Source organism: Acanthaster planci, linkage group LG13 (genome assembly GCF_054643075.1).
Source record: "Acanthaster planci isolate LZ-2023a linkage group LG13, COTS_SCS, whole genome shotgun sequence".
Taxonomy (NCBI): Eukaryota; Metazoa; Echinodermata; class Asteroidea; order Valvatida; family Acanthasteridae; genus Acanthaster; species Acanthaster planci.
In genome coordinates, this window is record NC_141789.1 from 5,937,046 (window position 1) to 5,952,400 (window position 15,355).

At 39.7% G+C, this 15,355-nt stretch overlaps 2 protein-coding genes across 12 annotated transcripts in view; one reads left to right on the forward strand and one right to left on the reverse strand.

Annotated features, from left to right (window-relative positions):
• Positions 1 to 35: 35 nt before the first annotated feature.
• On the forward strand, positions 36 to 5,809 carry LOC110982460 (uncharacterized). The gene is made up of 2 exons (XM_022240861.2): positions 36 to 535; positions 3,168 to 5,809. Exons 1-2 carry the CDS (start codon positions 195 to 197, stop codon positions 3,535 to 3,537), a joined length of 711 nt encoding a protein of 236 aa, XP_022096553.2. The 5' UTR covers positions 36 to 194; the 3' UTR covers positions 3,538 to 5,809.
• A 2,983-nt stretch (positions 5,810 to 8,792) lies between these two features.
• The window catches only part of LOC110982478 (actin-binding LIM protein 1-like), a 141,301-nt gene continuing 134,738 nt past the window's right edge, over positions 8,793 to 15,355 (reverse strand). For all 11 annotated transcript variants that reach the window (XM_022240900.2, XM_087145094.1, XM_022240899.2 and 8 more), the window contains one exon: positions 8,793 to 15,207. The gene's annotated coding sequence lies outside the window, so the exon portion shown is untranslated. The remainder of the gene's footprint in view (positions 15,208 to 15,355) is intronic.

Here is a 15,355-nt window from a genome sequence, read left to right on the forward strand (position 1 = left end):
AGAAGTCATCTGACTAATCTGCAAGTCTATAGAACCAAACTATAGGCTCTACAACACAAGGCTAAATCCTTTGAGGGCCTACTGCGGTACGTGACACACGCAGTGTGTTTCTCCATAGCTGCAGCATAAGTTGTGCCAAACGAAGCTGGTGGGTTAACTTGTTCTCAAATCTGTACTAGATTTCATCAGGAGTAATGTCGACGAGCAATCATAGCGGAGGCAACTCTTTACCTCTTGTTTTGTACATCCACGTGACCACCACCGAGACTCAACAGGATACTCGGCAGAAGGTGTATGAGAACAAGTCGGCGGCTGACGGCTTTCCGCAGTTCCAACTACGCAGCGAGACCGTGGCTGGTGGCGCGGTCTTCGATCAAATGATGACGCTTTTTTGGACCCGCATCACAGAGGAAGATTTCCGGAGACTGCAGATGATCATCATCAATGGATATGGTCAGACCAATACAGGATGCCTGGGAGACAGTGAATTTACGGGAGCTTATCTGAAGTTAATTCTACTATCACTTGTTCATAGGTAAGCTAAACAAACAAAATATAAGCAATTGCTTTGGATCAACTTGACAAAATGATTGAATAAAAATGTTGTTTCCACTATAATCTCTGAACATTTGGTTAATATTTTTACCGTTGTAAGAAAAGCTGTAATTGGTATTTGCATCTAGGGTCATGTGAAATAGATAGATCAATCCAAGCATGAAATTTCTCGATTCAGTCATTAGTAGGCTTATGTGAAAAGCGAAAAATACTGAAGTCAGCACAGTTATAAAGGAAGCCCGAATTTTATTTTAGTGGCATCAGTATAGTATCCTACCAGTGCAAAAATGCGGGTATACAGGCTGTACACACTTATCTAGATTCAATCACCTTAGCTACACAAACGCATAACCATCGTTACTCGATATAGATACGGCCTGAACAATGTTGCCATTTTGACTATGACTGTATCGAATTATGCATCGACTATGGTCCTTCCCTAATGGACCGACCAAGCTGCAAGATTGGTCCCTGCTGACACCTCTATGATCCCCGGGAACGCATGGAGAAAACCGCAGAAGGGAGTTTTGTACGCAACACCATCATACATATATATTATTATGCCGACGAAAGCAATGTTTCACAGAAAAAGGTCGACCCACTTATTTTTGTTATCGGCGAACGAGAATTTGAAGGTCCTTTTATTGTACTTGAAAGTTGCTCTTTTGTTCGCTCTGACAAGGCATAGTACATGTATATGCTTCAGGTGTAAGCAGTAACCAACTACAGGCATTTGCATGAGCAAATGTATGTGTACTAACCTGTATGAGTTTTTTTTAGAATTGCTCCGTAAACATATATCGACTTTTGGAAATCTTAACTTGTTGCACCACGGTCATTCAACTCTCTTTCCTCGCTATACAGTTTGTAATGGCCAAAAGGGAACGTTATTGGAATATAATCCGTTTCCAAAATTCAAGTGTTTCACTCGGATATATCTTTCCCTCTTTTAACCGTTGGCGTTAAAACAGTCCAATAAGTCATCAACGGTAGGAATTAACGCTGGTGTAAGATGTTCATATACAATTCTGTCCGCATTGCATAATAAAGAGAGAGTTTCACCCAAAGAGTATTTTCACAAGTTACTAAACTTAGTTATCCCCGGCCCCAGTTAACTAAACATGAGAAGTGTCCGAATCCATCCTTACCTTAGTGCAAGTTTGATTGCACTGAAAGTTGATAACTGAAAGATAACTGGTACATAGATACATAAGTGTACGATTGTATGTGTGTAAGGTGTGGAGCAAACCATTCACGTTGCCAAAATGAAAAGTCGCTCGGTTGCTTTGTTGAATCAATTCTGCAAATTCCTTACATTTTCGTGTTGAAAGCGCGACACGCTTGACTTGGCTGCAAAGAGGTTGAGTGCACCTTCTTATTAGTGACAGTGGTGCGCCCTAAAACGAATGTATTTTTTTCCTGGAATGTGGGCCGCGGCTTTGGGCCCATAAATCCATTTATAAACAATCTAATTTACATTGTGAAGGCTGATTACCGTTAGCTTCATTTTCTCCAGCTCAACTATTAACTTTTACATTGCCAGAATATATAGTTTTGATTTGCTTTGCGTTTTTAGATACAGATCTGGGCAAAGATTGGAAACAAAAGGTTTGACCTGAAATTTTTCGTAGTGGACGTTTATTGGATGATTCTTTTAAGCCACTTTCGCCGACAAGGGCTTATGCCATTCTCAACAACAATTTGATCCCAAACTGTACAATGGTAATACTCTAAAGTTCACCAACATGTAGCATTTCATTTTGTAAAGTGAGAGATCTCGCCACGTGTAAGACGCTTTTGTGATTGGAAAATAATGTAGGCTACTGTTTGAATCGCCCGTCTGTGAAATTACAATTTGGAATATGTGGTACTTGGAATAACTTCGCAAATACTGAAAATACAAAATACATGTGCACCCACATCTTAAACTATATACTAAATCTGATATAGCTGGACATCCAAGTCCCATGTGGCACAAACGGGGGGGGGCGGATTGAGCATCATGTGCATCTTTTTTTTTGGGGGGGGGGTAAATTCCAGTTGGAGCCCCCTCAAATCCTGGGTGCACCATCGGATTACAGAGACACGTCGCAATTAATGACCTCTTCCCAAACTTCAGCATGTTGCTGGTTCGGAGCCTGTAGTTGTAACCCTATTCGTAGTCAAAGGTGGGACTTGTTTTGCTCAATTAGGCCTATTAGAGTTTCCGTCACTACCACGCGATCTTTCAGTGTATTACATCGTACATGACTATTTCATTACATCCAGACCATTATAACTAAAACGGCTGTGACGGTTTACCGCAATTGGCGGGCCAGGCCACTGCAATTGATTGTGGTGTGACCATGGTTACTAGATCGTCTATATCTTTTCTTTTCTCGAAGTGGAACAAGCTCGGAAAATGTAAAATTGATTGAACCAGTGGATTAATGCATGCAGTGAATTTTTCTTATTGCTAGTGTGTAATAAGAAGTTTCAATGCACCTTCACTGATAAACAAGTTTACTTTGAGATGTGATATAAAATTTACAAGAAAGGCTGATCTTAATGTGATAAGGTTATTTATTCTATTCTTCCGTGCAATGCTCACTTAGGTGGTCTTTTCTTGTCAGATTTTCCCCAGAAACCATCAACAATTGGAAAGGGCATGAGATAGCGGTTGTGTGTGCCCAGTGTTACAGTCACGTATTTGTCCAGCATGCCAAGTGCGTGCCTGCCACCGATCCTGTCTACCACTTTGTGCCCTTAACAACGGCTTACCAGCCCTACCTGATCAACCCTGAACTACCGGAGAAAATGCCCTTTGTCAAATGGGACACCCGGAGTTTCTTGAAGAACCTGCTGCTTTCACCGAAAAGGAGCATAAGTAGCGAAGACTACGTACTCGGACCGTCGCCTACTTCTCCCCGCACCCATACTCCCAGGCCAGCCAGTCGGACTGCTAGTGACATCACACAGTCACCCATGTCAAGCCCTTGGTAATTTTTTTTGGACTGACAATAAGTTTGAGGGCACACATAATCATTTTTAATTATTAACCATCAATTACCTGTTTTAATGGTTACCAGTTAAAGCTTTTGTAATACATGTAAAACGTTCTAAAACATCCCGAATATTTATCACACACAGCTAATGGTCAAACGGTCTTGTTTAAATTTGAAAGTTTGTATACAGTCACTTTCTAAGAAGAAAAAAAAGGAACAGAATTCGTTGATCTGTTTTGTTGATCACGTGTTTCGTATGAAGCAGATCATTTCTCGTTTGTACTCATTCTCTGCCCATAATGGTTTAATGAGAAAGACGATTAATTTACTTTCCGGGAAAGACTTTGATAATCTGTTAGAAAGCTGTAGCGTAGTTAAGATCTGGGTCCTGTAAATTTGGCCATTTACATAACACTGTATGGGCAGATGTCTATTAACTTGAAGTTTATAGAGGTATTGGACCGACCTATTTTGTCATAGGAAGCAAGCTATGGGACAGAGAGAACACCCCCAGCTTATTAGTAGGCAGGAGGTCGTGGGTTCGAGTCCCACCCGAGTAAGCTTGTGAGGTTTTTTTTTTTCGCAAGCTCTCGGACAAGCACTGAGCATACAGTGCTTATTAATATACGTTGGGTAAGGGCAAAACCTGTTATATAAAATTAACATCTCCCCAACGCAAAAATACATCTTGAAAATAGTTTGCGGTACCCGCTGCTTCATTTGACTCGGACCGGCCAGCCGACCCCGGCAAGCTCGGTGGTCGAGTGGTTAAGACATCTGCACTAGTAAGCAGGAGGTCGTGGGTTCGAGTCCCACCCGAGTAAGCTTGTGAGGTTTTTTTCGCAAGCTCTCGGACAAGCACTGAGCATGCAGTGCTTATTAATATAAGTTGGGTAAGGGCAAAACCTGTTATCTAGAATTGGAATTGTTGACGGGGGTATCCCTCTGTCCCATTTCGCGCCTGGTATATTTTTTGTATAAGCCAATGGTAGTGTAAGCCTAAGCCAATGGTAGCGTAGGCCTAAGCCTACACCACGAGGTTCGTAATGAATAGGCCTTTCACCTTGTTCGCTGATGGGGGGGGTGTTTCTGCCCGAGGTAGATACCGCGGGCGGCCTGGTCTTGACACGGATTACGTATTCTCGCTCTCGAACGGGGGGAACACGACCTAAGAACATTGTTCTCAGAACAGGATCACACACCCTCACCTCGTCAGGATTTTACGCGAACACACGGAAAAACTCGTGAGATTTGATTTTTAAACAATATGTTTTGCAAAGTGAACATTAATAATTTTCCATGACAAAAATGAATTTTGTAAATGGAAATTAAAGAAGTTAGCCCAGTTATCCGACATTAACTCTCGAAGAATGCACAAGGACGCTGCCATGTTGTATGTTGCTTTCCACAAATAACCATCAGCTGTAATAACCGGTTGTACGTTCCTGGCTTTCGAGCGGCCGACCCACAAACAACAAATCGAGCTGTTCGTGAACAAAAGAGAACAAGCCGCCTGAACTCCGCTAATTCAAGGCCCATTAAAAACAGTGTAAATTCGGTCTTGTTCGGGGTCCAATAACGTGTGTACCAACATCCCTGAGATATCTAACACGTTAAATTATTTTATGGTCCCTTATTATCTTTTACTTTCTTTTCAATTTTCTGTGGGTTAACCGATGACATTTTGAGTTATTCCCACAAAACAAAATTACCCCTCGTAAAGTGATTTTTCCGAAGTTTGCTTGCACGAACCTCAGATGAAAGCCCAAAGACCCAGGGAGTTGATCCTGGCAAATATTTACACAATCTCACCATTTTGTGGGCCATACAGTCTCCTTTTTCAAAAGATACTGTGGGGGCACTTTTAATGCAAATGAGCTTGCCAGAAGTTCTCACTTGATTTAATGGACCGCACCCCTAGAGTCGCCTTTGCCGAGAAAAGTGCGCCCTCTCTTGGTCCAGGCTCATAGGACAATCGAGAACAAAAGTTGGTGTGGTTTGACAGTAGGAACAAGACCAAACTGTGTAAAAGTTGTTTAGTTTTTTAAAGACATGTAAAGTGACCAGCTGGCTAGTTTTTTCTTTTGAAATTGGGCCCACGTGCTCTGAACTCAGATTGTGGAATTCCTAATAATTTACTCTTAAAAGTTTATAATGTAAAAGTAAAAATCCTAGTGTAAATGTAACACCTATGTGTCAGCTCAACAGTTTTGCATTATAGAAACTGTTCAAAATTGTTTGTGATCCAATAAATTGGTGGACATTTTTAAGGCTTGGCCCATCTTTTCCCTTTAGTATTTTTAATTTTTTTTTAACATAGAATGTGTCACCTAGGCCTAAGCCTACTGCATAACTGCTTAATAAAATGAACTACATGCACAACACTAGGTTTATGGTGGTGACTACACAGATCAAAGAGAAAATAATATCTTTTGATTTAAACAGACGGTAAATTGTGAGAACTGGGGTGTTCAGAACTTGTTCTCTGATAGTTTAATGGGATCTTTTATAAATTTTTTTTTTAAATATTGTGATATGTAGATAGGCATATAGAGTGTTTATTTTATAAATGACAGAATGTAAGCAGCGCATTTTACACTCTTTTTACAATAATTTTCAGGTCCTTTAGAAAATTTCTGACTGATTATTCCTGGGTAGCATTATACGGTGTCGTCACTTGTCCTCCCCTCATGGTGTTCCTGACAGCTGTTTGCCAAGAAAATTTGGAGATAACAGCACATAGAGCGACCATGCAAGCACAATGAATAAAAAAAAAAAAACAAGCCCCCCCCCCTATTCCATGGATGCATTCAACTTCGTCGTCAGGAATAATACCATCATATTCAGCATCACTCATTTTCCATGTGCTGATATGTTGCCTCTAGATCCCATGTCATTCTCCGGCAAAGTTTCATATAATCCACGTCGCTGGCCTCATCAATGAGAAACACACCAGGGGTTGCTATGACTGCGGATGCAGTCCAAGCAACGGCATTGGCTTTAGTGGTTAAAGACGGGGTTCTTGTAGATTACCAGATAGCTTTAGTGTTGGAGATAGCTATCCATTTCCAGATGGAAGATGAAGTAAAGAGAACATCAAGGGCAGTGAAGATTTTAAAGACGAGACCCCAAGTGCTGAATGCGTTTCCTGCAATGAAGCTAGCGCCATGAAACTTGGTTTCCATATCGACGAAAGAAACGAAGCGAGCGACCCAATCAAGAGGCAAATTGCAACGAAGGCATATTGGAAACACATCAAATGGAAGTGTCGTCAATTAGCAGACATATGCAAACTAGCTCAAGACGGGTAACAAAGTCGAGCCCGGTCCAACTTTACCGGTTGTCTGCGTCGAGTGGCTGAGCGACCTATACATGTTCAAGCACGTACGTTGGCATGACGGGGTACAACGATATTCTTTTTGCCCAGTACCACTCATTTTGTTCATTTTCCCCTTATTACTAACATACACAGCCCCAATCGATCATAAACACCATACTACATCAAACTGGGGTACCACTTTGGCTTCAAGAGGTGTTATTGCCACCTAAGGGGCATTCTAAGCAAAAGATTTCCGAGTTTCGGAAGCCAATTTCTTTAATATTTTGGTGGAATGACACGTCACACAGCGTCTCTTCCACAACTGCCTGCGTCTTTACTTCTTGCGTATCGTCGGCGTTCGTTACGACCAAATGGAAACCAGGCTTAACATACTGCGAAGTTTGCAACTGATAATGAAGCGATCAAGAAGATTAGTTAGGTACTTGGCACAACGACCTCAATTTGTACACAGCGACACAGCTTAAAATCCATTTGAAGCAAGATATGGGACGGAGAGAACCCCCCCCGCCTTTGCGTTGGTCATTGTATGATCGGAATCTCAGGAATTCTTTGCAGACTTCTAGAGGGATGTGTTAGGTAACAATAGTCTAGAGTGTGCATAGGGATTGGACAGGTAAGGGGGGTACCCCTCCGTCCCATATCTTGCCTGGTATATTAAAAAATGTTACCAAAGAATCCAATTATCAATATACCTATTACAATAACCAGTTTGAGTTGAAGAAATACATTTTAAGCCAAAAATACAGGTAGCACACTGGCAGATGGAAAACGAGTGGCATTGTTATCTATAACTGCAGTATATTTGGATCGAAATGTCCTTTCCTTCTGATAACATCTACATCATGTACTACGTTGTGCCTCATAAACGGCTGACCACAGGCCAGGTTGAGGAATGATCGATAGGCCTATACAGTCAGATTTAACTGAGATGCACCATTAATCACATTCAAGCCCATTACGATAACTGTCATTTCATTTTCTGAGAGGCCATTCAGGGGAAATTAAAGGTAGCTTTCCTTTGGAATGGTCTTCATCCGTATTATTTAGGGACCTGTAGCTAGCTGCAGTTTAACGTGTGCGATTAGCCCTGTCAATTTGGATGCTCAGGATCTCAGTGTTTTTATCAGGCTAATAGCAAAGCGTTGCTATTGGCCTGACAAAAAACTTAAATGTGAAGCATTGCCATGAATTACGTTTCAGCGGGGAGGCGAATAAAACGCACGTACCTATCCTAAGTCTCTTGATTATGGGGGTGAATTCCGGGGGATGGGGTATATATCCCCCCATTTTTTGGAGGGGGGAGTAGGCATTTGAATCATTTTGAAAACTGCCGATCGGTCGCCGCCGTATTCAAGAAAAGAAGACCACATGAATGTTTTTCGCCAAAACAAGTTGGGGCCAGTAAACGCGCAGCAGACGAAAAACACTTTTTTCCAGATAAGCGGACAATTGCAAAACACGCATGCGTATTGACAAATATTTCCCACTCTACCATAACAGGAATTTTTTCGGCGGTGAAATAGCGTCGCGTAAGCGAAGAATTTTCTGATATTCTTAAGCGTTAATTTTTGCTTGCGGTAAACAGTGCCTTGAATTTGGCACAAGTCAACACTCCACAGAGAGCAATTTCTGAAAACGTTAAAAATCGTGACGATTCCAAGTAGTGGCTGTGGGGTGCAAATTAGCAGCAGCTACCAGACTGCGATGAGATACCCATCCCATTTTACGAGCAAATTGGACTGTTGGAAATAGGTTTAAGGGGGCAAAATGTCAATTTTGCAACATGAAGAAAAAACCTAGCTGAGCGGTGCTTGGGTTATGTCTCTTATCTCGCGTATTCCTGCCAAGTGATCACAGAATTCGGTCACCATAGCTGTTACAGACACGAGAATAAATGAATCAACGAAATCCTCTTATTTCTTATTTCGATTTAATGAGAAAACCCCAAGGCTGTTTTACAGTACATGCAATCTTGTTAAGAGAACCGATATTAAACCCACAAACCGCGTACAAATAAGTCTGCATAAGAAGATGCTCTTAACCCAATAATCCAATATTTAAAAATCACTGTAGCGATACCGACAGCTTGTAAAATAACTGCTGATCGAAAATAAACTACATCTGAATACAATACAGAATGAAGATTTTCACGTATCTGTTAATATTGCAAGCAAATATACAGCAAACTCCAGGGAGGATTGGCCCTAATGATGTAATCTAAAACATGGCAATGCGACACAGTTCACTTGAAGTTCACTTCTAGTATACATGTTTGTGACCATAATGTTCACAGATCAATTCAAATTAGTAAGTGCACGTTGAACTGATGGCATTTAGTCAATGTTGCAACTTGGTTAAACATCAAAATCCTCGGAAATTAAAAAACATTTACACCACATTTACATCATGCAAGGTGAATAATTTTTCAATGAATTTTTTTTTTCAACAAAAACATTGATTTTACCTCAATAAGCCAGTTTGGAGAACACCTCAGCACATGTACCGATGTTGCAACAACATGGCCGTAAATCGGGGGGGGGGGGGCTACTGAACCACCCCGCCACTTTTTTAGTGGGGTGGGCCATTGAAACCCCCCACACATTTTTTTTTGCGATGAGCAAAATTTAAAGCAGATTGTGATGAATTCTTAGGATTTCCCAATGACTAAAATGTTTGCAACTCACCGAAACGGGAAAACATTTTTAAAAAGCCATAAATATGTCATTCTGATGCAAGATTCTGCATGAATTTGACACACATTACAGATGTACATTTTATCATGGATCACCCCTATATAGTGTATAATGGTGTAGTCCCCCCCCCTTTCACAGCCGGGCAAGTCATCGATTCCCCCCCACCTTTCCCTATCCCCCCAATTTCCAACACAGATTTACGACACCGTGCAACAATGATTGTTTGTGTAATGGTGTTCATTGGCTCATACTTTGAGTATTCAGAACCGAGTTCGTAACATGTCGAAGTATGTATAGGCCTAGTTTACGGTATTCCAAGAGCACTACTCTCCACAGACCCTTACATTATACACATGTTGGAACAAAATATTAAATAAAACAAAAATGAAATGGACATGGGCCCCAAAGTTCTCAAACGATTCCAAACAAGACCTGGTGGCATAAACATTACCACTGACTGTGTATGGGACATTGACTGCGGAGGAAATCATCATTTACTGTACCATCATTACAACAGCTTTAACTTGTTGTTGTAGGACTTGGTCATGCCACTTCTTGTTCGTTTTAAGACAAAGTAAATAACAGGATACACAAACCTAGAAATATACATAACTGGATATAAAGGACTCAATAAAATAATGGCATAAAAACATCTTAAATTGCCAAAAGTATATTTCAATTCACAATGCCCACTGCAGTTTTTCTAGCTCCTGCGAATTCGCATTCTCAAAAGCTGTCCATTCGAGTTGTGTAATGACCAAATAGGCGTGGGGACCATGCGTTCCAAATGACTAAATATGAACACTCTACATATCACTACACTAGCAGAGGAGTATTTATGTAAAGCAAAGAATTCAAGAACATGTTTGTAATAACAAAGCTAATGAAATAAAAACATCCTACTAACCATCATACGAGTATATATGCGTGCTGATGCAAGTTTCACCATCTACAAAACAATTGCGGCAGAACGTCCATGAGCAGTCCATCATGAAATTATGCCTTAATATACTCCAGTACTACTATTCTATGGGCTATCGTCTTTTTTAATATTCAGGCGAACATTGAGGGGAAAAAATCAGAATTCCTACCAAACTAAAAACAGAAACAAAATTCAAGATGTATTTTGCGTCGGGGAGATGTTAATGTATAACAGGTTTTGCCCTTACCCAACGTATGTATTAATAAACACTGTATACTCAGTGCTTGTCCGAGAGCTTCCAAAAAATTCACAAGCATACTCGGATGGGACTCGAACCCACGATCTCCTGCTTACTAGTGCAGACGTCTTAACCCTCGACCACCGAGCTTGCTGTGGTCAGGTGGTCGGCTGGCTGGTCCGAGTCAGGTGTAGCCGAGTAAGCTTGTGAATTTTTTCGCAAGCTCTCGGACAAGCACTGAGCATACAGTGTTTATCAATATATACGTTGGGTAAGGGCAAAACGCCTTATGAAGAAATAAACTTGTTAGATTTTAAACAATATTCAATAATTTTTTTCCTTCCATACGATTAAAATATTAATTAAAACCTCTCTTCTCCTTTAACGACAAATAAAATATGAGTTGGTTAAGTACTTGCTCAGTGCTAGTGGATGCAACAGACCTGTAACATAATGACGTCACACTATATTTATACATGTATGTACATTTTCCTAGGGCAATGAGGTGGGACGTGATCCATCGAGTCCCTGTAGGGAAGTGCACATGTACAAAAAAGTAACATCATTAAATTTCATGGTCTTAAATCTATTTGAGTTAGGTATTCCACCAACACATCCGAGATCATTTAGGAATAGCAATACGAGGGCCAAGTCTGTCCTATCAGCGAGGCCATGCGCCAACTTGATCATGCAAGCGTTAAGCCCTTCGGGTAAGCAAGGTTTACAGTAACCCCTTTAAACACTTCACACCAAAAACACAACTTTCGTACAAAAAGTAACTGCTTTAAAAGTAACCCAGCCTAGCATCTCCATCAGAAATCCTTCTCAAAGGCAAAAAACACAAGCCCTGTGAATTTTGATGCATGGGTAACTACACTAATCATCGTAAGTAACTTCCCACTAGTGATACCACAAAATGATAATCCAGAGAAACTCTATCCTTTATAAGGGAGCATCCAAAACTAAAGCACAGTTCACATAAGTGACTTGTATTTCGTCGTCATGGGAACTGCATGTCTGCCAAAGTACAAACAATTGGCATCAAACTGTAAACACATTGTACTATGACAATGAATCTATTAACCAGTTTTCAACATATTCCAATCTCTGACAATATTTTACAATTATACTATTTCTCGTATCCTATGATTTGGTTTTTGTTTTTATGTAATCCCTCAAAATTGCATGCTTTAATCAACTATTTCGCTGTTAAATTTTTGAAGTTAATATTGTACAAATATTTAAATAACCAATTACAGAATATCTATTCTCTAATATTGTTCTAAATACTCAATTGTACAGCACACATTTAAACTTCTATTTAAAACCTAAATCAAATAAATATACTCAAGGTATAATAATCGACAAAGCATAATCATATACAAAGCTCTATATTATTCAGTAACAAATACAGTTAAAAAGATGGTATGATAACTAGAATCACTTTGTCCAAAGAATATTGCAATTTGCAGGAACAATCCAGATTTATTAGTTATTAATTTACCCTGTTAGGCATGGAAGCTGTTGAAAATTAGCTTGGATTATGAGGGTATACTGACTAAGTGAAGACTACCTATAATTCACACTTTGAACGTTGCTTGCTAGTGATTTCAAACATTAATGCCACACTACTTGTCGGACAGATTAAAGGACCTTTGGGGAAAAGCAATATAAAGTCTGTCACTCATGCATTAAATTCGAAAAAATGTTAAAAATAAACAGATTTGATTCTTTATGACACCAATATCGGTGAGGCATTCTGGCAAAATGAGACAGAACCGAACACAGAGTATAATGGGGAAAATACTTCGTTTAAAGATTTATTGGTATTTGCAATCTTTGATAGTCTCCTAAACACATTTTAAAAGAAATAGTATAAAATATGTGATGGAACTGTTTCCTCCAAGAAAAGCAATTGGTCCCATTCATGTTAACACATATGAATCTTCAAAGGTGCTTTCTCAGTGCGTCACTTTATAACATGTCCATCACTGCAAACTTTTAACAGCCCCCTTTGTCATTGAAATGTCTAACTGAAGTGCAACAAACAGTAGACAGCTTTTAGATTTTTTCCTAATGCCAGCAATGTCCCCCTCGTCTGTTAAGCTCTGTATAATTTTCCCAGAATACCTCATATTAACTAAAGAATCCTAACATTATTCTAAGACTGCAAATGGCAGCCTATTGCAGGTGTAACCGTATCACCGCTGTTTCCACAAACTGAACAGTTGCCTGTCCGTCTCCATGCACACTTAAATCATCATCTCATGAAATCAGAGTTGATATAAATTCAGCATCACACACATCACACTTTGAATCGCTTTTAATAAGTTTATTCAAATGCAATGACAACAAATGAGCATACCAGGTAAAACTTGTTGACCCAACTCTGATGCATTCAAGTTCAGTGAGATAGCTCTTTCTGATGTTTTGGGACAGTTCTACACTTATGATCATTCCAAATAACAAAGAACAAAACAATGTTTGTCTCATTATGTACAAGTACCAGTATGCATATATGTGCTGAATCCATGCATGCATGTTGTGTGAGATGCACTAACCTTGAGGACTGCCTACTCTCAAGTGTTTTCCTTGCCTATATTCAAAAGTTTTATAAACTAACATGTTGGCGTTTGAAGTGCTCTCAAAGGTTTGATGCATCCTACTTAAAATCTCCTTATAAATAAGGACCAATGCTTGTAAACCAACAGCCATTGCATTTATTTTTTACTGAAGTTGCAGCTGAAAGATAAAGAAAAGCTCCAAGCAGGTTGTTGTCAGAATTGCCCCTTTGTTCAGTCGCTAATTATGCTGCATTACGATACATCAGTAAAAAAAACTCACAATGTTGGCACCATTAGCTTCCTAGATGATCCAAATAGTAAAATGTGGGTACTTGCAGACAATGTGGACAGTCTTGTGAACTGGTTTCCTATCCACGTCACACTAGAGACATTTAAATACAGAAATCCCTGGCGATAATAAGGGGACCAGATTGAAACTTTGAGGTCTCCAGATTTCAAGTTTTCCACAGTTCCTGAATATCTCTACAACCAAGTTCAATCTACACATTCATCCAGTGTTTACACTGTAATCGATTCATAATTCATTTATAGATCCGTTTGGGTTTATTTCAGCCAAATATGTTAGAGTTGTATGTAAAACTCTTACCTAAGGACATCTGCTTTTTAAAGAGTAAATTGTGTGTAGCGAAGCTTCATTTCTTATCATTTTGTACAAAATATAAGCATAACCAAGAACGAAATCTAAGCTGGTGAAAGCAGTCAGACAAACAAAAGCTGGGCATGCACATGACGTACTAGCTCCCAGTGTGGTCACACGGCCACCAAAAAGAACCAACAATTGGAAACTACAAATGAGTAAGTGGTAGTGATCAGTCAAACTCCAAGTCAGGGATCACTGCAATTGTGTGCTGGATACTGTGACTTGTCCGATGCATTAGGGAGCAATGACTCATGAAGAAGTTTTGGTATCTCTTTACACTTCTTTGTGACTAGTTTGGCTGTGGTTGCTTCCATACTAATTGAAAAAACTCAAGCTTAACGGAAGTACAGATGAAGTCATTTTGAAGCTGCCGAGGTATTCATGAACATAATATCATTTTCTCTTGAAAGAAATGAAGGAAGATTTCTAGATACATGAGACAAAATACAAGAAAGTTATCTGATTTTAACCAGAGTTTACTGTACTTGGGGACATCCACACAAGTACCAGCTTATTACTATCCCTTTCTAATATCCACGAGTGTCAACAGCACTCTGCCATAGTTCCATAAAACACAGTTATTGATAGATGCACCAAAATGTGTGAACCCATCAAGCAACCCATGTTGCACACTTACCGACCTACTGGCACAGTCTGTCAGAGTGATATTTCTCATGGAATACACAGATCCTACCTTTACAAACACGTTCTCTGACATGAAGTGGTGACCGTCAATATTGATGAAGGGGATCTTGCTATTGCTACCTCCCACTGGCACTAACAAACTGCTGGAGTTTCATAAGATTTATGGTTATATCTCATATAGTCAATACCATAAAGATCTTAAACTGACATATATGTGCATGAAATGTAGGCACAGAAGGGTGAGTGTATGTATTTGTATAGTGTATCTCTTTTACGGAGTGTAGATTCAATGTGCAAGTAAAGGAGTCATATTACAGATATCAGATAGGGTTTTATCAAATGAAATAGTAGTAGCAAAGCATATCTTTCTGGTCTCCATAAATCTTTTTACTCTAAATTTGCAGAAGTTGCTGTTGGGTGTAGTAACACTAGAGATGAGATAGACCTGAGGATGAGTGGGGATGACATCTGTAGACCTGTCTGAGTGGCTGAGAAGGTATGCATCACATTGGTTAGCAGCAGCATACAGCAAAGGCTCCAACATTTATCTTCATGCAAGTCACGTCAATTCCTTGTAGACAGAAGGCAAATTTGTGGCAGCATAGCTAAAACCACAGATAGAAGTAAAACCAAGAAAAAAATCAAAAAGAAAATTTGTTTACAACTGAAACTTCCCTCATTCAAACCCACTCTCTGGCCCTCTACTTCCCAAGGTTCAGCTCTGGAAATAATCCCAGTTACCTAGAATACAGT

What these genes read in the sequence shown, in the direction of transcription:
- LOC110982460 (XM_022240861.2), top strand. Translation starts at nt 195, where the DNA reads ATGTCGACGAGCAATCATAGCGGAGGCAACTCTTTACCTCTTGTTTTG. An exon ending in CTACTATCACTTGTTCATAG is followed by an intron (nt 536 to 3,167) that starts GTAAGCTAAACA and finishes TTTTCTTGTCAG; the next exon opens with ATTTTCCCCAGAAACCATCA.